Source organism: Brachionichthys hirsutus, chromosome 8, assembly GCF_040956055.1.
Source record: "Brachionichthys hirsutus isolate HB-005 chromosome 8, CSIRO-AGI_Bhir_v1, whole genome shotgun sequence".
In the NCBI taxonomy this organism is placed as follows: domain Eukaryota; kingdom Metazoa; phylum Chordata; class Actinopteri; order Lophiiformes; family Brachionichthyidae; genus Brachionichthys; species Brachionichthys hirsutus.
In genome coordinates, this window is record NC_090904.1 from 5,318,166 (window position 1) to 5,343,384 (window position 25,219).

The window sequence follows — 25,219 nt, forward strand, 5'->3', positions numbered from 1 at the left end:
GCCAGCTTTTACAGAAAAGTACTAGTTTTTTTTTATAACTTACTCTGCTGATTAATAGGCTTTGTGACAGAGATTCTGGTAATGCAGTGCAGCTTGTTTATAACCGATTTGCAAGGTGGTGAAATAGATTTATTCTTGTTACTCAATGGGCTGCAGGCAGAGTTCCAATGAGTCTCCACATCACACATGTACTTTTATGTTCTAATGAGCCTGGGTCAGGGCGTACCACAGTTTACTCCTGACTGAGAGATTTTAAAAACCCTTTCTCTGCAAAGAGGTTTGGAAAGTCACATTTATGAGCTTCCTGTAAATTACACTTCAGATGAAGGTGAAGTATTGTGTGAAAAGGACCTAGGGCTTTTTCCATATTGCATTGTTTGCCAATAAGCAGTGATGAACTGTTACGGCTGCAAAGGGTGGGCCGACATCATATTAAATCCTATGGTTTCAGAATGGGATGTCGCTCACATTCATATGCGTGCATTAGAGACATAACCGATATTTCAGTGTTGTGTTGTGCCCCGAGCGCCTATCCTAGGCGTAAGGGGCTGTTGCTTTTGCAACGCAGAAGACGACAAAGTTGACGAGCGCAGCTCGTTGGTCTTTTCTTTTCAGCCTGCAATTAAACTCCGCTTTAAAGATGCATTTTGTAAATCACCCTTTTGGATTGTTTATTTCTTATTTTTTCCTTTCACAGGACGCTGACAAGAACATCATCAAGTTGCTGAAGGAGAAGGGTCGACTTGTCACTGTAAGCAGTTACAAACATAGTTACCCCTTCTGCTGGAGGTGAGACATGCACATTATTCAATAAGTTGTAAACATTAGTATTAGCCCTGTGCTTGTATTAGTATGGCCCCTTCTATCTTAATGGAAAAATCATTGTAAACTCGAAGACATTAGCGGAGTACTTATTGAATATTACATGTTCTTCTTCGATAATGGCTGGTCTCTTATTGGTAGAGGATGTGTTCAGTAACGTGTGCTTGTAAACCTCCCTGTGGTGCATCGGTGAAAAAACACCTGCCCTTCGGCTGGATCAAGGAACAGCCAAAATGGCAAACTTCACTAATGATCAGCTTCAGGGAGATCAAAGAAGGTCGTAAGTTACCTGTGAGTGCTGTAACAGTTAGAAGAAGGCTATGTAAAACGACACATGCTGCAGATTGGCCAAATAACACAACATTTTTGGACCGAGGAATGCAAGATTGTTCTTTTGGGGTTTCGAGGACACGGTACACTGTGAAGACAGTTAACCATGGTGGCACAAGCATGATGATGTGGGGATGTTTCTCATATTATGGTATCAGGCTTATTTATCACACACCAGAATTTAGGAATCATGTTGAATTTATTCATCTCTGGGCCTTAATCCAAATGAAAACCTGCAAGGTGACATCAAAAATGCTGTTTCTGAGGCAACACTGTGAAAAGTTATTCAGTCATTAAACTAATAATTATTGAAGTTTAGCTAAAAGAAATCGAAAATAATGAAGAGCTGCAAATGTCAACATCAAAACAAATGCTTTGCTTCATGAACCTCAATTTCAAATATATATTTTTTTCAATTGTTGGGAATATTACCTTTCCTCACCTTGGGTTGGTTTGCATCCTCCTCTTTAATGCATTATGCTCATTTGCTTTTAGATCTGACACACCCCTGATCTACAAAGCCGTTCCAAGCTGGTTCATTCGAGTGGAGCAGATGGTGGATAAACTACTGGACAACAATGGCAAATGCTACTGGTAAGCTGTCGGTTGAATCAAGCGCTAACATTCTGAGTAACAGTGAATTTACAAAATTGATTTTATGTTTACCTACCAATGACTTCCTCTCCTTTTACATCTAGAGTTGAATGCAAAGATATACAAAACATTTAAAGGCACGACAAAACAATTATATATTGTGTGTATCAAGAATCAGGACATGAATTGTCATTTTAATAATACACCCTTTTTCTGGCTGTGCACTGGGGGTGATGATCTTCAACAGCTTTTTAATTAAGCCTATTCAAATCTAATTATTTTAATCCAGCTAAAATAAGTGTTTTTTTCTCTCCTTTTGATTAGACTCTACTTTCAAACATGAGTTCTAGCCTCTTGAAGGTTTTCTTCGTGAGCTCCAGCTCAGCTCCAGCTCCAGCTTTATCTAATAAATATATTCATCATCATCATCATCATCATCATCATAATCTTAAAAAATCTGAAGTGCTTGCATAGTTCAGTACCGATATGTGAACTTCATGCTAACTAAGGAGGCGAGCCTAAAGACTCTGCACGTAAAGTGCTCCTTACCATTTTCTTAAAGTGATTTTTTCATTGTGTGCCTTTACACACGTGGGGCAAGGAGCACTTTCAGACCAAGTGTTCTCCAAATGTCTTAATGTCTGAACGAATAAAGGGCAAAATTATTGAATGCTTTCAATGGGAGCTTCACTCAATCGAGTTACAAGAAGCTGAGTCGCCGGTGCCTGATCTCAGAGGATTGTTCTTGTCCTGTGGTGTTAATGGTATGCTCCTAAAATGCGTCCCCCAAATTTTAAACCCAACTGGTTGTAAAACAACTTCCAGTGTTTCTAGTAATATTAAAAATAATGGGTCTTTGATTTCCTATAGTGCCCGACAAATATAGGCCTCTTGAATGGCCTTCAAACCTTTTTAAACTGATTTTAAGAATGTCCAAGGCATGCCTAAACGGTTACATTTTATTAGCATTACCACTCAATGATCGGCTCCCAAAATGTGTGCAAAATACCATTTTCAGTCATCTTCAGACTTCAAATTGCAAACAAGGGCACTTTGAATTGCCTCACATTACCACCCAAGCAAGATGATTTTGTGTCATCATTATTTTCTCTAGTGCTCACTCAGTCATCCTCACTGCAGCCACAGTCTGTCTCCACGGCCTATCCATCTTCAGCATCTCTCGCTCTTACATGTTATATACTCCTCGGTGCATCGGGAGCACAAGACCTATCTTAAATTCTACACTTGGCGTGAATCAGTTACAGGTAGCGAAGAGTTGGAAGGGGGGGATGATGAACTGGGTCGGAAAAAACGAATCATTAAATTGATATATTTAGAGGGCTGAATAGAAATGCGTCCCCCAAATGAGAATTGATGGACCTGTAGCTTAGCACGTGGATCCCGACAGCAATTTCTGCCCGCACTGTTCCCCTGAGCAACATGGGGCTGGTGTAGCAAGAGAGGATGGGCAGGAAAAAACTGAAGAGATTGTTGATGGTCGTTTAAAGCTTGAAATCGGTCAGGGCGAAATACCGATGCCTTAAAGGCCATATTAACCTTTACAGGTGAGGTGTATGAGGAAAGCAGTGCAGTTTATTTCAAATCTCTGTCATACTGCTTTTATTACTATGGATGTGCTGGACAAATGTGATAAAAATACAGAACATTCTATTCCTTATCACTCATTTCATTCGGTGGAGTATTGAGAAGTCTAGAACGTAGGGGAAAGTTTCGGGAAACCTTCCAGACTTCCTGATTAAATGGTTTCGAGGATAACTGGTTATTAAATGAAGACTTGATTGTCCATGTGATTTAAATAATGCCCTGTGTTCTATAAGAATAGCAGAATCCAGAACACATCGTATATTTCTTGGTCTCTGCAGGGTTCCAGAATTTGTGGGTGAGAAACGCTTCGGGAACTGGCTGAGAGATGCACGAGACTGGGCGGTTTCGAGGAACCGATACTGGGGCACGCCAATCCCTCTCTGGGTCAGCGATGACTTTGAGGAGGTCAGGAAAACATAAAAAAACACACAAATATGAGTCTATTGCACTCTGAGCATTCATGAATCAATGTGGGCTTAGCATGAAGAGGTATAATTGAAAAGTTGACCTTTCCATAATAATGTATTTAGGATAAAAATAGGTTTTGTGAACAATGTACTGTGTCTCTTAAAAGCAGATTGGTCTGTTGCAAGAGTGCAGAAATCCAGCTCTTCACATGAATTTGACATTCACATAATTTGGTGTGTGTGTGGAGTGGCCGTTGATGTCCGCTCCCTTCAGGCGGCATTACCGAGCGCCTCTGTAAACTCAACACATCGGTGATTCACTAATGTTAACAGCAAAGAAAAGATAAAGCTCTATTTGGTTTCTCTTCTGGCTGGTTAAGGCAACTTCAAAGGTCCTCAAGACAAACAGTGACTAGGGAGGGGCAGGAGCAGGAGAGGGAATGGGAATAAAGTATGAGGAAATTAATGGGGGGGGGGGGCAGAAGCTTGTGGAACTAACTGTTCTAAGCCCGGCTGATTACGTGAAGTAGACTGAACTGAATACACACGTCAGAATTGGCTTGTTTAAGCGTTTGAAAAGCAAAGCGTTGGTCCCCTGGCTGAAAAAAGGGACAGCCAGCGACCTGCTTGCTGGAAATAGCATCCCCGCTTTTTCCGGAGCAATCACTCTCCCTTGTGCCTCCCTCACACGCCCGTCCGCAGCAAATCTCTCACGCGCATCCGTCGCTATGTGCGTTTCTATATCACTCTGATTGTTAGTATAATCTCTCTGTCTCTTTTGTTTTGTTCCATCTACAGTCTGTCTTCGCCTTTCCTGTGGTTCTGTTGCTCTTTTTGTTGTGTTTCATTTTCTGGTATGTGGGCCATCTCACCTGATGCTCTAGTAAAACTAGAGCAGTGCCTACAGGTGAACTCTCTAAGGAGACTAAACACAAACTAGATAACGTACTTTGCTGAGGTTAGTCAGAGCATTGAAGTAGGACTACTTTTGATTTGTTTTATTGCATTGCTTTATTGTTTTAACGCGAATGATGAGTTTTAGCACTGACGGGCCTTTGACTCTTATCAAATAAATTCATTTTAGAGGGAGTAAAACTGACTTTAAATCCTGGTGGTTTCCAGAATGTATTTATTGTGAATGCTGTTTTGTCACTCAGTCTGGGCTGTGTGTGTCTGTGGTTGTTGGTCAGGTTGTGTGTGTTGGGTCCATGGCTGAACTGGAGGAGTTGACCGGAGTCAAAGTAACCGATCTTCATCGTGAGAGGTGAGTTACTGATAAAACACTGAGATGAAAGCAATGCCGTGTGTCTGTTGTGATAAACCTGTACAGAAGGACAAGTTAACTTTTCATGATGTGTTATTGGTCGCGTCACACTGGCTGCCGCATTACGGCGGTTTCGGTTGTCCTCTGAATGACATTACTGAAGAAACAGTGATTTTTCTCAAGGACTGGCCGAGTGCTGCAGCAAATTGTGTAAATTAATCCCTAAATCATGAAATCATAACTGACCTTATTCTAGAGGGTGTCATCAGAACATGGGTGCCGATCACTTTTACTTAAACCGCCCTCCCAGCATTGAAAAATTCTGGAATTGTTGTTTTAGGTTGCTTTCGAAAACACTATATTCCTGTGAATCCTTGCAGTGCCCAAGGTTGAACATTTCCAGACAACAATGCTTTTCTTAATAAATCTTTTTTTTTTTTCTGTCCACATTTCCCCTGCTCAGCATTGACAGCATAACCATCCCGTCGCGGTGCGGCAAGGGTGCCCTGCGGCGGATCGCGGAGGTTTTTGACTGCTGGTTTGAGAGCGGCAGCATGCCTTACGCCCAGGTCCACTACCCTTTTGAAAATAGGAAGGAGTTTGAAGACTGTTTCCCTGCAGACTTCATTGCAGAAGGCATTGACCAGACGAGGGGATGGTAAGCTGTGGACAAATGATAGATAGATAGATAGATAGATAGATAGAAAGAGGTTGACAGAACTGACCTTTCCTTGCTGAGTTATTTGTGGGAACCGACTTGAGTAGACAATGAATAAGTCAGGCAAAGGAGAGTAGTGCTGGAAGAGTTAGTAATTACAATTAAACAGATAATTATTAAATAATGGTTAAATAAACAATGCTAGACTAAAATAGAAAACCTTTCTTGTTTTTTTTATTCTTTGTCTTACATTTTCAAATTTTCAGTCCTTGTCACCCTAATCTTTTGTCTTTTTTTTGTCCTGATGTAGGTTCTACACCCTGTTGGTGCTCTCCACAGCTCTGTTTGGTAAACCTCCCTTCAAGAATGTCATTGTTAACGGCTTGGTACTTGCTAGGTGAGACAGAGACCTGCCATCCGCTTGTTTCTTTCATTTGAAAGGAGAATTCATTGGCATGATAGAGGCCATGGGGCCTGTTTGTGGGTGTTATTTTGATCCCAACAAAATCAGCTGCGAAAGGACTGAAACCGACATTGTTTCTTAATATTTTATATTTTCATTGATTGTGTCGTGAGGTAACAGCTCAATTTGTTTTCATAGACGAAAGTCAAAAAGATTGGAAATTTAGTTTAAGTTTAAAAAAAAAACCTTTTTTGTCATGCGTTTTACTTGACTATATTTAAAATGTAGGATTAACGTCACCATAATAATGAAAGGAGCACGTCTGCCAGTGCTCACTTTGAGGTTTATGATACAGAAGAATAAGATAAAGTTTACCAGACCCCCCCATAGCACATTCTTGGTTTCTGTCTTTAAAACAACTGGTTGATGGCAAGAAAAATACAAAATAATGTCAAACCTATTCTTTTTCTCATTTCAAACATATTTTTAAGCATTTTATTTTTATTTTCTGCCTTTGATAATACTTATATTCTTATGTTCAGTCATCCTTGTTGGTAGGCTTTTTCTTGTGATCAGTGTCCTTGTTTGCTGCCGGATTTAGCCATGAGAAGTGCTCTACAATAGAACTACTTGTCCTCCACTCCAGGCTCTAAATGCAGCACTGTGCTCACAGGCCTGCTGACCTGGAAGGACTCATTTGAATACCAAGTGCATGCTTTCTAACATGCACTTTTGTGCATGCGTGCATTAATGCCTTTGCCTGTCTCATTCCTGCAGCGATGGACAGAAGATGAGCAAACGCAAGAAAAACTACCCAGATCCAGGAGTGATAGTGCAGAACTATGGAGCTGATGCCCTCAGGTCAGATCTGTGCTTCCTTGTGAAACGGGTGTGAGTGAGCGTTTCTAAGGCATGAGTGCCGGTGGCAGGATTCTGTGTCTTACCCGACCTTGTATCTTCAGCAAGCTTGGGTTTTAAAATATTTGAATTGCTATTTCTCTTGAATAGACAGCAGACAACAGAGTCCTACATTCAGGATACTCACAGTCAGGCATACTGCTCACACACATGCATACATGTCTTTGCCTCACATATTCGGTCCTTTGCCCAAAGCAGTGAGAGTTCCATGGACATATGGCCTAATGAATAAAGCTCTATACAGTTGCACCATATGCTCACATAGTTTGTGAGCATATGGTTTCGTAAACAAAATGTGTCTTATGTGTCTTAAGCTAGCTGTTACGGTGCTCAGGTTTTACAAAAATAAATATTAATTAATAAAATTATATTGACTTTGAAGTGTTAACCATCTTTACCTTGAATTGTTGAAGGGTGCCAAGTTAAATTGTTTGGTGAGCAGATGGTTCCCTATGCTGCGTTTTTACTGCATTTATGGTCACTCATGGTCCATTGCATGTTACATCTTATTAGCTTGCTTCCAGAATCATCATTAGAACCTTTTGTGACTAGTTTGTATACTATGTGCACTGTTTCCTCTATGCACTATTATGCTAATATACATTATTGTGGTGGCGTAGTGGTTTGCGCTGTCGCCTCGTAGCAAAAAGGTACCTGGTTCGAGTCCTATCTGTGCCGTAATTTGTATGTTCTCTGGTTTCCTCCCACCTCCAAAAACATGCAATATTAGGTGGATTGGTCACTCCAAGTGTGTGAGTGTGTGTGCATGAATGGTTGTCTCTCTGTGTGGCCCCGCCTCTCACCCATAGTAAGCTGGGATAGGCTCCAGTAACTCCTGTGACTTGAAAAGCGGAAGAAAATGGATGGATTATTGTTTTTTATTTTATTTTCATTGTCCTGTAAATATTTTTTTTAAATATGACTACAAATAACTATAACTATTTTTTGTGGCATGCCACTTACTCGCGGCGTATAGCCTCACCACTCATATATTCCCTATGTGCACATTTCAACGATGAAGTGTGCATGCAGGGCTTGTTCTCATTCTGCAATCAATCCTGCCATTCAGCAAGTCCTTTGTGATTTCTCTTTTTAGACTGTACCTCATCAACTCTCCTGTAGTGAGAGCAGAGAACCTGCGGTTCAAGGAGGAAGGGGTGCGAGATGTGTTGAAGGATGTCTTCCTGCCTTGGTATAATGCGTACCGCTTCCTGGTGCAGAACGTGCAAAGGTTACAGAAGGTACATGGTCGTGAACAGATTGAATGTTTTTTTTTTTTGCTCAACTCCTACAATATTTTTAATTATTTTTATATGTGTAACTTCGTTGAATTGGTCACTCCAAATCGTCCTTGGGTGTGAATGTGCGCGTGAGTGGGGTGTTTGTCTTGCCCTGCGATGGACTAGTGACTATTTCGGGCTGTGCCCCGTAGCCGACTGTGATAAGAGCCATCTTAACCTGCGACCTGAATTCGGATAAGTGGCTGAAGGTGATTGAATGAAAGTTGTTCTGATGTACAAATAACGATGAGATAAATGACCACATGCATACAATAATTACACAATACAACTGTGTGTGTGTGTTTTTGTGAGCGTGCTTGCATATGTGTTGAGCAAGTTGGTGTTCGTTGCTCACAGATGTACCAGCATAAGCCGTTCACCCCACCTCAGGAAGTTTGAAGTGTTTTTTTATGTGTGTATATTTGTGTTGTAGGAGGATGACATTCAGTTCTTGTACAATGAAAACACAGCAAAGCAGAGTGACAACATCATGGACAAGTGGATTCAGTCCTTCACACAGTCCCTCATCAAGTTCTTCAGGGCTGAGATGGATGGTGAGACAATTTCAGAGGTTTTTTTTGAGGGACTCTTGTTGATATGAACAGTTGTTAAAGAGAAAACCACATATCTTAAAACCCCATCCCATTTAACACCAGCACTGTGAAGCGGGATTTGTGTTTAGTAGATTAAGGTTTAACTTTGGGCTTCAGCTTTATTGTGCTGATTTACTTCTGACATAATCTCAGAATTCTGTCAGGATCAGCTTATTGGCCAAAGCATTAAAACATATTTTAGTTTGACTGCTTTTGGAATTTGATTCAACTTAAATTGCTCATCGTCTTTGAATCGCACGATGACGCCCTGTATCAGCCCTGTGCCTTCTGTATAATTGGTCTCCACTGAAAATATTTATTTGAATTGTGTATGTTAATGCGCTGTATTTGCTGATATATATGCACAGTTCGAATTCCTTTGTCTTCACTACATATATAACGAGTCTGAAATTCTGAATAGACCGAATTAGATTGGTGCATTAGGTTGACTTTGACTACATGGCCTCCTTTGTGTGGCTGCTTGGTGTAATTGCATTTGTTAGAATTAGTGAAGAGACACTGGAAAGATGTCCTGGCTGTGTTGAATGTATCATGTAGTGTTGGCCTCTGGCAGCATTCTCATGCTGTTTCTCTTTCCAGAGTGAACACACTGACAGTTGTTTCTTGATGCAGCTTACCGCCTGTACACTGTGGTGCCTCGCCTGGTCAAGTTTGTCGACATGCTGACCAACTGGTATGTCAGGACCAATAGACGCCGTCTGAAGGTGAGACTTCTTTTTCTTCCTTTTTTCCTCAAAGAACTTTTGTGATTTTTATATCCGTTTTTTTCCCCACATTCATCAATAATAGAGGGTGTGATCTATCATGTCTGATCTAACGTCACAATTTTTGCAGTTTTGGGACACCGGTGTCAACACACACAATTTTTTTTTGTTTTTATTGGTTGCTGTTTTGTGAAATTCCTAATTTGATGGAATGGAAACAGTGAAGTAGGGCAGCACGGGTGTCACCGTTTTAGGGCTGTTGCCTCACAGCAAGAAGGTCACAGCGTCGAATCTGTGAGGATGTTCTTCCCATGCCTGCGTGGGTTCTCACCGTGTTCTCCAGCTTCCTCCCACCTCCAAACACATGCAGATTAGGCATATTGGTTACACTAAATTGTCTGATGTGACTGTATGAATGATTCTCTCTTTCTGTGTGGCCCTGCGATGAACTGGTGACTTGCCCAGGGTGTACCCCCCCCTCTCGCCTGAAGACTGTTGGGATAGGATCCAGCACGACTTGTGACCTTCTTATGGATGAAAGCAGTGAATCAGATATACATTTAGTGATGCCTGCTAGCACACATATGTCATTCTATGTACCACATTGATGGTTGTGTGATCTTTGTAGGGAGAGAGTGGTACAGAGGACTGCCTGTGGACACTGGAAACCCTCTTCAGTGTGCTGTTCTCCATGTGCAGGCTAATGGTGGGTCATTGTGTATGTGTGTGTGTGTGTAAGCATGGCTTCTATTGAGAGAGAATAGAGGATATTGCAGTAAGGTTTTACTTTGGTGCATGCAAGACACAAATAAATTGTGCTGTTATGGAATGTGTGTTTGTTTGTGTTTGCAAGCATACATGGCAATAAATAATGCATGAGATGTAGGAGTTTTTATTTATAACACATTGAAGATGTTGGCATGCTAGCAAAGAAACGCGCCAAGAGCCAGTTCGGCAAAACCAGATCAATACAGATCAGCTGTGAAGTACGCTAATTACCATATTTTCCAAACTATACGTCGCTCCAGAGTATAAGTCGCATTGGTCAATAAATGCATCATGAAGAAATCCCATAAATAAGGCGCGCTTTGGGAATTTTATTTCGCACAACAATCGAAAAGGAAGCACATTAAAATACTGGACACCGAGTCAGCTTGTTGTCTATGCCATATGTAGCATTCACACGTAGTTTGTTGTCTGCTTTATGTAGCATTCACACGTAGTTTGATGTGTATGCTTCTTGTAGCGCCTGAGTGTAAATCGCATGACCAGCCAAGCTATGAAAAAGTGTGATTTATTGTCTGGAAAATACAGTAATTAGCCATGGTGGAAATAAGAGAAGCACATCAGAAGTAACTTTACTGTGGCACTATTTTGTTTGAACATTTGCATAATTTTGAGGTGAAGAGGAGCTACTGAAAACGTTATCTTGAATTAATAGCAGCTACTGGGTTTTAGATTTTTATGGAAATGTAAATACAGGGAATCTAATAATATTATCCTCTTTCATTTTCTTGGGTTTCGTTGCCTTTGTTGCTTCTTCCCCTCAGGCTCCCTTCACACCCTTCATTACAGAGATGATGTACCAAAATCTCCGTCAACTCATTGACCCTGCCTCTGTTGAAGAGAAGGACGCCAGTAGCATTCACTATCTCATGCTGCCTCAAGTCAGGTCAGAAAAAAAATCACTCAGTGAAGCTTAAATTATAAGGATTACTTCATGTCACTTACATAAGAAAATGCCTTAGGAGTTGTCACTATCCATGGTAATATATTTATTTAATAATTAAAAGAATACATATTTAATGGAGAAAATAAATTCATCACCACATTTTCAATGCAATAAAAACATCATGTATAGTCCCTTGAACCACTGGTGCTCGTGGAAGGGAGCTTAACAAAGGACAGTGGTGGAATTATGACAAAAACATTCCTTAAATTAAAAAAAATAAACAATAAAAAGATGGTCCAGGGCGCTGAAGGTGTTTTAAAAAGTTAGAAGTCCGACTTCAATTAACTCGGAGTAAAATGTGTGTCTTGGTGGCAGATAAGTTTTACAATGCCTGGGAGGAATTAATAAACTCTTAACCTTAATTACACCTCTGTTAACTATCACATAATTATTACTTTATTTAGTTCAATGTGATTTAGGAAAATGAAAGGGGGAAAAAAAAGGTTAACTCATTAAATGCCATTGACGTCAATCTAAATCCGGACATTCACTGCCAATTGAGATCTAAAGACTTCAATTCGGTTTGAAATTGAATTCTGCCTTTCTTCAATGACCAATAATTCCAGAACGAAAAAAGACTGGAAAGCACTTTTTTTTTTCCTGATGAAAGAAGAGACTTGAATCTTTCATTTGGTAGGTTCAGTGTTTCCATTGTCACAGACCCACAGTACATAATATTCTGTGATTCTTCAAATATAGGGCAAAATGAGCGAAAACCGCTGGCATTCAGTGTATGGCTGATCTGAAAACGGCTGGCACTGAATGAGTTAATAATCTCTCTTGTGCCGCTTCTTCAAATGCTGCTCTGATTTGCTCTGGTGTAGAATGGGATTACCCACCCCCCCCCCTCGAAATCAGGCTGAGGGAACAGCTGCTCCTCAATCAGGCCACTAAATGATTGGCTGCCCCTTGCATTGTCTCCTCTCGCATATGACTCTGCTATTGAGTGCGCGCACTCTGGAAAAAACACCACAGGAGTAAAAGAGCAGTCATTGTGCACATACATGCAGGGTGGAGCTAATATCACTATCGTGTCATCAGGCACTGTGCAGCTCGACTTGGATTCAGAGGCGATGGTCTTTGTGTACCTAGTGACAGTTTCTGAGTTCTTCTGTGGTGCTCGTGGTCCTGAACTCATGTAGTTACTACTGTAGTCACACTTAATCATTCATTTTCTTTAATTAAAAAATACTTCATCAGTCAATAATAACATGTATGAATATAATGAAAATGGAGTTATTTCAGCAATTCACTCATCGATTTTACTACACAACACTAGCCTTCGTAGAAGCATATGAGCCTTTTGTCATGCATAACACACCTTATTATGTGTTGTACACTTTTTCATTCTCCTTGTTTTGTTTCAGAAACAAAGAACTTTGAGTACACATTCCATATACTGGAGGGCTGCCTTTGCTATTGTGGGAATTTTATTTTTACTTGGTTTTAGTACTCGAAAAAAATGTTTTTTTTCTCAGCTATGCACTTAAAAAAAAGAAACTTTTTAAAAATGTCTTCAATTAAAGGCATCTATAGTGTGGCTCTTCAATATTTTTCATGTTTGTTACTGTAAGCTTACCCGACACCTTCTCCAAATGCAATCATTTCACCAGGTAGGGGAGCGGCAGAGAAAGTCACACTTTGACACGTCCCAAATTGATGAGTTGACAGTGTAGCATTGTAACTCTGCTTAGTGTGATTATCAGTATTCTCATTTCTGCATTTCAGGGAGAGTCTAATTGACAAGCGCATTGAGAGCGCCGTCTCTCAAATGCAGTCTGTGATTGAACTGGGCAGAGTGATCCGAGACAGGAAGACCTTGCCTGTCAAGGTGAGCGTTTTCCCCATATGTTCATTCACTTCAGAGGTGCAGTAAATTAAAACATAGGATGTATCTGCTGGTAGCAGCTTTTTGCACGTCGGGACATTGGCTTTCTGTCTGAAATGCATGAGGTTTGTTTCGAAACAATGTCTCGGTTGTGATCTAATATTTTTTGGACTGTACGAGGAATTCAAGTTATTTGTCATGTTGATTGCATCAACCTTTTTTGTTCCTTCGAGACTCGAGCTTTTGTCCAAGTCTAATGTCCGTTTTTATTTCAGTACCCATTGAAGGAGGTGGTGGTTATTCACCAGGATCCAGAGGCCCTGAAAGACATCCAGTCCCTGCAGAAATACATCCTAGAAGTAAGTTAACAGTATTGCTCTTCCGTTTCAAGGCAAACCTTGCAATTCTTCTCATCTTTCTCCATTTTTGTTTTGTTTATAATGCCATGATTGCTACTGTTATATATTTAAGAGTTATAGAGATAATGCTCAACCCAGTTGATACCTCAGAGCCACTGTATTTTCTCTACAACAGTAATACCTCTTCACACACCGTATTGATCATCACCCATCATTAACATTTCCAAGCTTGGTTCATTTAAAAAGGAGTTGAAGCAGATTCCCTCAAAGTTATTTTACATTTGATGCACTCTGAGTGCCACAAAACCTCTTATCAGATAGAGTGCAGCCAGACATGGTGTTTTTCGTCTCCAGCATGCATAAGCATTATGATTATGCATCATTAAAGCTTCAAGTTGCTCTCTCAGCTTGCATTTCACACAGGAGTATGAAAGTTAGCAAGTAAATCTTCAAATTAGGTAATTTGCACGGCACCAGTGTGGACCAGAATGCAAAATGCAAGAATGAGCCTTTTTCTTTTCCTCTTCAGTCTTGAGCAGATCAACCTGCGTACAGTTGTAAACACCCTTCAGACAAAGCTTCTATCTTTTTCCGTCCTTCAGGAGCTTAATGTGCGCCAGTTGACACTTTCAACAGAGAAGGACAAGTATGGCATTCGTCTGAGAGCTGAGCCAGATCACATGGTGCTAGGCAAGAGACTGAAAGGAGCTTTCAAAGCTGTCACTGCCTCCATCAAGGAGCTCACCAGCACGCAGCTGGAGGCTTTCCAGAAGACCGGTATTTCTCTTTGTCTAATAGTATGGTTGTGTGTGTAAAATAACACAAGGTAGATATAAAAAAAACAGTGGTGCACTTTTTTTTTTAAAGTTATGTTATTACATAGTTTGTGATATATTCTTAAATTATCTTTCTGTGAAAGGATTAATTTTCTTGAATACTACCTTATGAAGGTGAGCCCTACCTTTTGTGGTTATGATTTATTTTTTATTGATTTTAAGGATCCATCATGGTGGATGGCCATGAGCTCCATGAGGACGACCTGAGGCTGATGCACACCTTCGACCAGAGCTCTGACTCAGCCACACAGTATGAAGCACACTCTGATTCACAAGTGAGTTCATCTTCTAGTTGAAATAGACTTTCAAGATGGGGTAAATAAAATATGTGTAATGTAATACATGATTATTTTATTTATGAATATTAACAATGAGTCCAGTCATTGGTTCAGCATGTAGCTACAACTTATTAACCTGTATCTGGTATCTTTTAGGTTCTGGTACTGCTGGATATCTCCCCGGACCAATCCATGCTGGATGAAGGGGTTGCCCGAGAGGTCATCAACCGCATTCAGAAACTACGCAAGAAGGTGGGACAATTATTTCGGGATTGCTACTAGCCCTGGAAACACGAGTGGCACTCCACTAATGAATTTTACAATCCAGTGTCTAATGACGCATTTAAAACAATTTGCTAGTACGTGAATCAGAGCACACAGGATGTGCCGCTGAAGTCATAATGAGGGGGTGACATTCAGGGCTGTTGGATCGTAATTAAGGTGAGACAGTTGAGCAGTGGAAAGAAAAGTAAATAAGTATGAAATGCATTTATTAACAAATAATTATAATAATGCGTTGGTTTTATATAGCGCTAACCTAGACACTCAAAGACGCTTTACATTGTGCATTATTCGTTCATTCCATACTTCGTCTGAGGCAGACTGACAGAAGCGGCCATATCTGTTGGTAACATTGACGAAAATACCACACTGCTTATTAGATGAATAGACAGATTTAAATCAAAGTTGTAATGAGTGAGACATACAAACCCTGACCCTGAGATGGGAACAGTAGTTCACCTGCTCTGATCACAGAAATAAAATTAATCTTTACCAGTATGAGAACATTTTGTCTTTTGCTCAAGTAAAACAGGACAATAGGTTTGGTTCGGCATGTTACCCAGCATGGTATAGAACAAAGTCAAGTGGCCTGCGTCTGCTTCAGTTTGGAACTACACACACAGGCAGTGCTTTTGAATGTCGTTGGTTGCCAGGGCTCCTAAGAGGGAGGAGGAGGAGGAGGAGGCAGGGACACGTCATTAGTACAAGGACCAGTGTGCTGAACATTGTTCTCTTGTTTTTGACGTCAAAATATTAATTAATTGAGTTCGAACAGTTCTCACCTTCCAACGTCCATCAAACAATTGTTTATGGTACACCCCCCCCCCATTGCTCTTTATATCCCATGGTAATTCTGCCAGAGCCGTTTTGAAATCTTTCCACTGTAGCGTCACAGTTAGAAGTTTCTCCATCATAAGGCAGACTTAATGGAATCGTAATTACAGTCTGGCCCCTTTCTGATTCTGCTGTTGGAGCTTTGAAGTGGTCTGGGGTGTAAAGACGGATTAGCCAACAGGCCCCTTGTTTTCACAAGCAGCAAACAGTTTTTCCGTCCCCTATAGCCGCGGCGTGCGCTGGCTAGCAGCCATGCTAAATTCCTCCTGTTGTTTCAAACTGTGATCTGTTAGGAATTTTCCACCACGGAGATGAGAATTAATTTATTTAAAATTCTTTTGCCATGTTTGGTAGTAATTTGTGGGTGTCCGTGTGTGGTTTTTGTCATTGTGTTTGAGAAAAACAGGATTGAGAAATGGGTCGGCATTTATTTTTAAGTTAACAAACTAGAGATCTCTGTACCGTTGTCCTACACACACACACACACACACACACACCGTGCCAGCTCTTTCAGGGTAGAGTCAGTACCTTGACTTGGCAGGAAAAGCCCATAAAACGTCCTCCACTGTATGAAACTAACGTTATTCCTCTGCCCTTGATCCACATGCTTAATTGAAGTGTGACTGAGCACAACACGGTAAATGTGTGTGTGTGTGTGTGTGCTGCTGTGCTCACGCTTGCTCAGCAGCACACTGCAGATTAGGATGAGATCAATATATTGGAATGTGTCAAGGTTAGAGGAAGCTTGCAGCATGCTGTGACAAAATAGATGCTTTTATTCAATAAAATAAATCTCTCCATTCAGCCTTTTTTTGTTCCTATGCTGTCATTTTTTAAACTTTCTAATCCCTCACGCTCTCTCCTTTGTCTGCCGTTTCATTTTTTTAATCAAAGGCACCTTCTTCTGGGTAATTTCCTGTTTCTGACTTTATTTTTGTTTTTGTTCTTTTAAGATAATGAAAAGCTTTTGAAGGGAATTATTTACATATTTATTTACTCATGGAGAGTATTTCCTTTTTGTATTTCTGATTCTATAAAAACAGTTCGTTTCTGGAAACATTCTGTGAGGTAGTCATTTACATATCAAAGGCACTACTCGGGGCTCTCAGACTTTATTTACCTTTGTAACATAAGGTCCACTTAAATTTCAGAGGTAAAAATTATCAAACTTACCTCTGCTGGTACTGTAACAGTATATTTACCATCACGACTGCTTTACTCACATCAGCCTCATGCCAAAATATGTAATAACGGCAAATTCCTTGACCATGGAAACCTATTCCGAACTTTTGGAATCATGTTTATTATAAGTGATAAAAATAACATCTTACACAATGGCGTTTCTAGTTTTAGTTTTCATGTAGATATGGTTTATTACTTTTAAGATGCATGTAATCCATTTTAATGACCCTGAATGTGCTTCATCTCAGTTACTTAATCGTTGCAGCACTATGCGTCCCTACATTACCATAGTGTAAAATGAAAAGACTCCAAGGATCAAGTTTATAAACCAGAAATTGGATACAATTTGGTTGAACATGAGTTAATCCTGGGGATTTTGATTCTGATATGATCTTTTTCATGGTATTAGTAAAATAAATGCTCAGTTTTGTTATGTTGTAAAAATTCAAACAGTGATCTAAAATCCAGATCTGAACCTGTATCCTCCTCGGACCTTAATCATCTTCCTTGGTTTACCTCACCCCTCCAAACAATCTCATCCAAAAATGGATATTCACAAGCGCTCCTCTGACCCTCATTGGTCGAGGTGATACATGAGGGAATAAATATATAAATATAAAGATGACAAAAAGTGCGCTGTGGAACATTTCAGAAAGCCTGTCGTAACTCTGAGTCGGCGTTAAACAAGTATGTTGTTAACCGGTACTGATCTTTGTTCCTTTGTCTCTCAGGGCCACTTGGTGCCATCGGATGAGATAACTGTGCACTACTGCTGTCAGCCAGAGGGGGAGTACTTGGACTCTGTGGTTCAAGCTCATCTTGACTTCATCTTTGCTACAACCAAGGCTCCACTATTGCCCTACCCTGTTCCCAAGACTGCCAGTGTCATCATAGAAGAAAAGACCCAGGTATGATCTGGTATCTTAGGTGGAGAAGATTAATTGATTTATCCAGTTTGATAAGTTCAGTTTAACAAGCAGATGTTGAGCACCACAGCCTTTTGGAATTGGTAAAACATTTTTTATCATCACACTGAATTCAGTATTCTTATTTAATTGTTTCCTTTATGAACTTCTTTTTCTTCATTCCAGCTGAAGGGCTCAGACTTGGAATTAACCATAACAAAGGGATCTTCAGCCCCACGGGCTCCACTAAATGGACCGGCATGCAACTATGTGAACCTCAGGATGAAATTAAAAAATAAAGAACAAGGTAGCTGATAGGGAAGTAGTGGCTTTCCATAAAGAAAGCCTTTAACATGTGTTGACCTTTTCAGTTGTTCATAAAAGTTCCTCGTAGGTAATGTGATTTGCTCTCCACTGAAGTAATAGGAATGCACTACACCCTAACTACATCATTAATCCTCTTCTGCAGAGGGGGTCATACTGCTGGAGAACCCCAAAGCGGATAACCGGCTCGACCTCGACAAAATGCAGAGAGTAAGCAGTACCATCTTTGAAATCAGTGGCACCCAGCTAAGATTCTTCAACGGGGAGACAGGTGAGAAATGGCTTTGACCTAATGCAGTTTCCTGTAGTACATGAAGGTTGAATTTAAAGCAGCTGGATTGCTGTTTACTGTTAGGAAGGTTTGCTCCCCTCTTCCAAGAGGCTTCTTCCTTTCTACCTGTCTAGTGGGGAGTTTAAGCTCTTCTTAGGTCATGAAACATAATGAGTCGTCAAGGTCAAATACCGGTAATGCAGTTTTCTCATTATCACTGCTATAGAGTCAGGTTAAACATAACTCGGGCCTTAAAAAAATTATTTAGTGCAGTAAAAATTGTTCCTTCTGCATTCTTTGTTTTTGTATTTGGTCTATCCATGTAGGTTTCTGGCTGTTAACTAAACTAAAACACATTCCATGCATCTTACCTGTTATCCTTTAAAATAGAATGTAGTAAAAGAGGATGGCATATGTTGAATTAATCTGCTTATTCTTACCAAAACCTTTATTGTACTGTCAAATTGCCAAAATCCTTACATTATGGATGCCGTAAATTGGTCCAAACAATTAACTTTCTGATTAAGGAGCAGAGAGTTTGAACAATTACTATCCAACAAAAATTATCTCAGTCTTGCCAACAAGATCTTTCATGATCTAATGCGGGTTTTTACAAATCTCATAGGCTTTGCACTCCATCTTGATTATTTAATGATTTCAGACACCAAAAGGTTCAAACAACCTTGTCACTGAGTTTTGCCCTTTTCCCACTGACATCACGGCAGTGAGCCACCTGAGGCCTACTGCACGAAGACCTTTCAAATACTGATTAATCATCAATATGAGCACTGATACATCAGCACAACACAACACAATATAAAGAACTTGCAGACACAGCTTGAACTTTTTGACATAATTTCAAAGCCAATATAGCAGAGAGAAACCTGTAGAGAGAGTGAAATGACCTTGTGGATGCAAGTGTTAACGGAAGCTATTCTGGTGGGTGGTGGGGGGGTGACTTGTGTGGGCTTACATGCATAATTGTGAAGATCAGAGTCAATCCATGTATAAATGCAACAGTTTCCTCTCCACCTTTTTAGTTAGTTTAGATTTGCATTAGTTTTTGTAATATGTTTTGATACAGGCTACTGTTCCTCATGCACGCTTGATCCACATAGCTCCTTCAGTTTAATTAATCTGCATTAGTGCAGAGTCTGTTTTTGACAGGTGAAATGTTATAGAAACACAGGAAATGTACTTTAAATTGCTTTCTTTGTAGAGAAAGAGAAATGAAAAATGAGCATGTACTGGAGAAATCGGATTTTTCTCTGCCTCAACAATAAACCCTTCACAAAATGTGGAGTGAATGTTTTTCTTGAGCCAGTCATTTGCACACACTTTTGTAGCAAAAGTACTTTGCAAATGTGAATTGGGAAGTGTTGCTGTGTAATCAGATTTGTAATCAAGATTATGCATCTCCAGATTAATACCGGGAGTTCTGACTGCGTGCAGAAACTTGCAAATGTCTGCATGCACATAATTTGTAAATAAATAAACCGCCAAATCCAAATTTGTAAATGTACGGACAAATCTCAAAATCACTTCTCCATAGATATTAATGGAGGAAAATAATAAGTGCCAGAAATACAATCAAGTAGTAGTTGTTTTTTCCCACATTTTGTTACAAGTTTGGCCCAGTAGATGCTTCCGTACGCGTCCATTTGCAAATATGTGACTGTTACAGCAGAGTGACCTCAGCTGTAAACAGCCTACATAACACGAGTCGGAGGCTGCACATATCAGCCTGAGCTTCTGTCTAATTTGTGTGTTCATTGCAGAGTTGACCAGCAAGACGGATCTTCAGGCTCTGAGTGGTCAAACTTTGTTGGCGACTTCAGGCTCTTCCACCCCTGATCTCGCTCCCACCAGAGACACCCTCTTGTGTCCGTATGTGAACCTGCTGCTCTGCCATGCACAACCGTCTGGTGAGAAATGCACACACTTGACTTGGTTCTCTTTCAGGGACACAGATTGACATTGATTTCCTGGTGGACTTGTTTTCACTCCAACCCCTACTTGTGTAACCCCAGCACATGACCAGTAGGGCATTTCATCAGTTTTTAGAGGAAACTGGAAACGCACTCAGAGAGCGCAGACCTCCGCCAAGCTGCTCAGTCCCCTTGTACCGGTAATTGGATTTACACCATCCACATACTGATCTGGATCATCATCAAAAGGTTCTAATTGGTTCCTAGTATCTTTCTACACCAACCATGAAATGTAAAAGTGAATCATTGGTGCATGAAGATACCAAGAACAATTTCGAACATACTTTCTTTTTAATCCATTATTCCTCCTCTTTTTCCTCAATTTCCACATGCCCAACTTGTCCACAGTATTCATAAACGAGCATACTGGCAAGCATTTCTTTAATTTGTAAGTGTGAAGTCTATGTCGTCAGTGCTATTCCTATTTCCACCAGAGTGCCAGACGGGCGAGGTGGGCACCCTCCTGTTGGCGAACCCGGTGGGCCAGAATGTGTTGGACTTCTCAGGTCTGATGTCTGAGGTTTCCAAGGTCTTTGGCCTACGCGGCAGACGCCTGAAGCTCTACCTGGACCAGGATCTCACCCAGGGTAAGATAATAATATAATAGATAGTTCTGGGCAGATATTGGCAGGTATGTTCTTATTTAAATCAGTTTTTACCTTCTTATAATGTAGAGGTGTAACGATTAGTGGAAAGATCGGTTGTAACAATTATTGAGTGAATTTTCAATGTTAAATAACAAACCTATGCTTTTTTGTAGCCTACTCTGAGAGTTTAGAAGCATGGAGGACATTTGGTGGTCACATGACACGTTTAAGTATAGGTGCTATATTTAATCAGTTACCATGCACTGGATACGAGTCTGCTTGTTCAGAGTTGCAAACTGAAAGTTAATTAATTAGGCTGTTATGGATAAGCTACTACTACCGGTAGTTAAAAAAAATATAAAAATACATTTCATAAAATTACTCTCTAAATTTGAGAATCTTTGAACTTTGGAGATTTGCGAAAATTGTGACCCCATATTTAAAATTGGAAAGTTGATTTACTATTTGAATAGTCAGAGAGGTGCTTTTGATCAAATTTGGAACAAATTGAATATTTTGTTATTATTTAAATCATTGTTTATTTAATTCTTTATTTTTTATTAAATTCCAGGGTAAGAGGTGAATAACAAATTAATAACCAATTCAGCAGTTATGTTAAGCCAAAAAGAGACATTTGCAATAAAAACATTATGTTTAGTTTTAGCCTAATGTGTACATAGTAATCATTTCATTGTCTCTTTTCCTTTTCAGAATTGACAGCCAGTTCATCTGTAAAATCTCTTGACACCAAAACAGTTTTTGTCAGGGTTCTTCCAACAACAGCCGAAGCATAAATTCATAGAGGCCATGTTACGATGCCTTGCAGGATCCCTGGATTCAGTTTTGTGTTTTACCAGTGAAATCCAATTATTAGCCCCTTTGATCTTCAGTGGATTTATGTCACAATATTTTGTCGTTCAATGAGATCATTTTGAAAATCCCGATGCAAAGCTTCTCTGACAGTTCTCAACCGTTTCTTCATGCAGTCACTATCACCCATGTCTTGAGATTTCTAAAGGTTATTTTGGGCACGTAATCGATACCTAGAAATGTCTAGAGAGATTTTAATGTGCTCCAACACATTCCGAGATTGGATGATAGCTCTAATTAAATTTCGTATTTAGCCTAAATTGCTGTGTTCCTTGTTTCTTACTTTTGCCCTTTTTTTATTCTCCACCAGGTGAGGTTTTATACGAAAGCGCAATGTGTTGCTAGGCTACATTAATCCTGCACAAAGAACACATTTACATTATTTAATCAGTAGAAATTGGATGATTTTCAGGAACAGAATGATTAATATACATAATAGCTGAAAAGCTCCAATAGATGATGGAAAATATAGTAGACTACACCACAAAGAAAGGTTCATATTAGCTCAATTTAAATATTCAGTATTGTCGTTTTCTTTATTCATGTTTCAGAAACTTTTGCAAATAAAGATTAGAAAGCCATCTAACCTGTCTTGCTGTCAATATTAAGGAAAGACTTGATGAATTTAATGTGCCAAAGATAAAAATTATGTAATCTACTTTCCTTCAAGTCATTTGAGGTGATCTTATTCTAGAGGAGTTATTGCAGTGACTCACAATATGGGAAACTAAGTTCACCTATTGTAGTGCACATTTTGGAAATTAACAAATAAACCTACGGTTGAGTTCAAAATAATAGCAGTGTGATCAAAAAGGTGTATAAATGCCAAATTCCCTCCAATAAATGGTATTTTAATGAAAGTCAAGAAATATGTTAAAAAAAAATGGCAGTGTTGACATCTGTCTTTACAAACTCAAAAATGTACTGTATAAACTAAGAAATGCACAGCCAGCATGTGCAGCATCGGTTACCTTTATCCTGACATGAAGGCCACCTGTCTAACATCTGTTTTCTTCATATTATCAATGACCTGACTTTCTGAACACCGCACTATTTATAAAATAAAATGTAAATCGGGTTAATTGAAATAATTTTCACCTGGTTTCTATAATGAATCCCAGAATAGAAACATCAATCAACAAAAAAATGAGGAAAATATTGAGTTCAATGCGTTTGAGACAGAGGTTGGATTTTGTAGAATAATTTTCAAGTAATGCGTTCACAAAATAAGAGTACACTGATATTTTGGGGTGAGTTTTATAGATTACACGTGCTTTACATTGTGCTGCTGACGTGCATGTTTTTGCCAGTCTATATAAAAATAAAATTACATAGTATAAGATAAATAAGTGCAAGAACAAGGTTGTTAAGAAATTGCCGTTTGCAAAATCATTTACTGCCACGATTCACAGCTGCCCAGCGATCTGAAACTTGTTCCACCAACAGATATTCTAAGAATACTGTTACAGCAAATAAATGTCTACAAGTACAATGTTTGTGTTTTTGTCTCATATAATTTTGTCATGACTTATCTCCCAGTTTTTGGAGTTATTTTGTTGTTAGATTGTTTGAGTGGGGAGATGATGGCCGAGGAGGAAACATGTTTATATTTTGATCTCAGTCAATTCTATAAATCCTGAATCTCAGCATCTCCATAACCAGTGTCACTTTAGTTACTTTAGTGTGACGGTGGTTACCTCCCCCTGCTGAAGGGGGGGGGGGCAGTAGTGTGCTGCCTCACTAGTTAAATATTTAACACACATCTCCCCTCGTCAGTCTCGATGCCATCTGCTCCTGCTACTTTGTTTTTGCCCCTGCACGCCGTGGCCCAGGTATGACAGCAGGTCGTTGACCCATCTGTCCATCGACGTCGCAGTAAATACAGTATGCTGCATGAGTGAGGCGAGCGTGACGCCTGTCAGTGTACTCTATTAGCAGACAACAAACTCAATTCAGTAAGAGAACAAATGATTTGCCACAAGGCAGGACAAGAACCTGTTGTGTTTCCAGGGATGTTGACGACGAGGTGTTGTTTCCGGCCTGCCCACGTAAATGTCAGCTCCACAATGGAAAAATCTAAACCTCTCCCAGTAAATCAGTTTAGCCTCGGCAAGCTGGCTCCTGCAGAAAGATGTAAACCACTAACTAGAAAAGCACTCGGAGAGCAAACCTCTGAAAAGCAGCTCATTGGAGTCACACCGTCCACATGGTGATCTGGATCATTATCAAAAGGTTCTAAGTTGTTCTTGGTATCTGTATATACGCCAACCATGAAAAGTAAGTTGAATCGGAGTAGATGTGTATTTTTAAAACGTATCACTCCTGACCACCACCGACATTCACTCCCTCACTACATTCACACATGCAATGTGGGTGAAGTGTCTTGCCCAAGGACACAACAACAGTGTACACGTGCGGGTGCCGGGAATTGAACCGCCAACCTTTCGATCATAGGGCGACCCGCTCAACCACCTGCGCCACTGCCGCCCCATCAAGGTCAGATCAGTGTGCGCTGGTATCTGCTAAGGTGCCCTTGAGCAAGACCCCAAAAACTGTTCCCGGAGCACTGCCACGTGGCTTCCCTTAACTCCCCGTCTCTCTCTTTCTCCAAATTTTCAAGTCGATATACCCTTTGTGTGTGTCTGTGTGTCTGTGTGTGTGTGTGTGTGTGTGTGTTACATATAATTTGCTGTATTTTCTGCCAGGCTACATTAGGCTATATCTTATGCCTTTGAAAGTTAAGTAATGGCATCAACAGCATTTTCTGTTGGCCAGCATGTCCACACAGCCTCGCGTATCTGCGTTACATAATGTAACATATGTTCGGATCATTTCATAAATTAAATCCTCATCAGATTCTTAACCTACTGCCAAAAATAACATATGTTGCAGCTTCTCTTGAGCTACATGGTGGAGACCTGCCAATTAACTGGGAGGCTAATAAATGCACATTGCCGGTAGGCTTTGGCAGATATAAATAAGTTGAAATTGCAAGGCTACAGAAATTCCAATTCTATTGTTTGTTTGAGGTTAATTAGTCAAAGTACTGCCAGTTGCACCTATTCAAAAAGGCCCTTACAGTCTGGTTGCTGTAGTCCCATTTCGGTTTGTCCCTGCCATGCTTGTTAGGAGATTGCTGTCAAAGGAGAAGTCAGTGATACTGGGAGATGTCTTGGCATTCACAGTGAGATTTGCCGGCAGGAATGACACACTGTTGCTACCCATTCTGTCTGCTCTCGTTGCCACAGTGACATGCGGTGTGCTGCAGATCGGCAGTGGAACAGAGGCGAAGGGTGCAACCAGTTAGATCGTTACCTTGCACATCTGTCTTATGCATGCCGTGC

The 25,219-nt window shown here is 40.1% G+C and overlaps 1 protein-coding gene across 1 annotated transcript in view; it reads left to right on the forward strand.

Moving 5' to 3' along the window:
• iars1 (isoleucyl-tRNA synthetase 1) overlaps positions 1-23,359 on the forward strand; it is a 31,561-nt gene extending 8,202 nt beyond the window's left edge. Inside the window, exons 11-33 of the mRNA XM_068742972.1 lie at positions 698-789; positions 1,648-1,746; positions 3,630-3,756; positions 4,949-5,022; positions 5,486-5,680; positions 5,991-6,077; positions 6,861-6,944; positions 8,098-8,242; positions 8,715-8,835; positions 9,508-9,599; positions 10,228-10,305; positions 11,150-11,271; positions 13,060-13,162; positions 13,435-13,518; positions 14,121-14,295; positions 14,517-14,629; positions 14,789-14,884; positions 17,662-17,838; positions 18,022-18,142; positions 18,305-18,430; positions 20,209-20,355; positions 20,853-21,005; positions 21,717-23,359. Coding sequence (XP_068599073.1) covers positions 698-789; positions 1,648-1,746; positions 3,630-3,756; positions 4,949-5,022; positions 5,486-5,680; positions 5,991-6,077; positions 6,861-6,944; positions 8,098-8,242; positions 8,715-8,835; positions 9,508-9,599; positions 10,228-10,305; positions 11,150-11,271; positions 13,060-13,162; positions 13,435-13,518; positions 14,121-14,295; positions 14,517-14,629; positions 14,789-14,884; positions 17,662-17,838; positions 18,022-18,142; positions 18,305-18,430; positions 20,209-20,355; positions 20,853-21,005; positions 21,717-21,799 — 2,694 coding nt within the window. The 3' untranslated portion in view covers positions 21,800-23,359. The remainder of the gene's footprint in view (positions 1-697; positions 790-1,647; positions 1,747-3,629; positions 3,757-4,948; positions 5,023-5,485; positions 5,681-5,990; positions 6,078-6,860; positions 6,945-8,097; positions 8,243-8,714; positions 8,836-9,507; positions 9,600-10,227; positions 10,306-11,149; positions 11,272-13,059; positions 13,163-13,434; positions 13,519-14,120; positions 14,296-14,516; positions 14,630-14,788; positions 14,885-17,661; positions 17,839-18,021; positions 18,143-18,304; positions 18,431-20,208; positions 20,356-20,852; positions 21,006-21,716) is intronic.
• Positions 23,360-25,219: the final 1,860 nt, after the last annotated feature.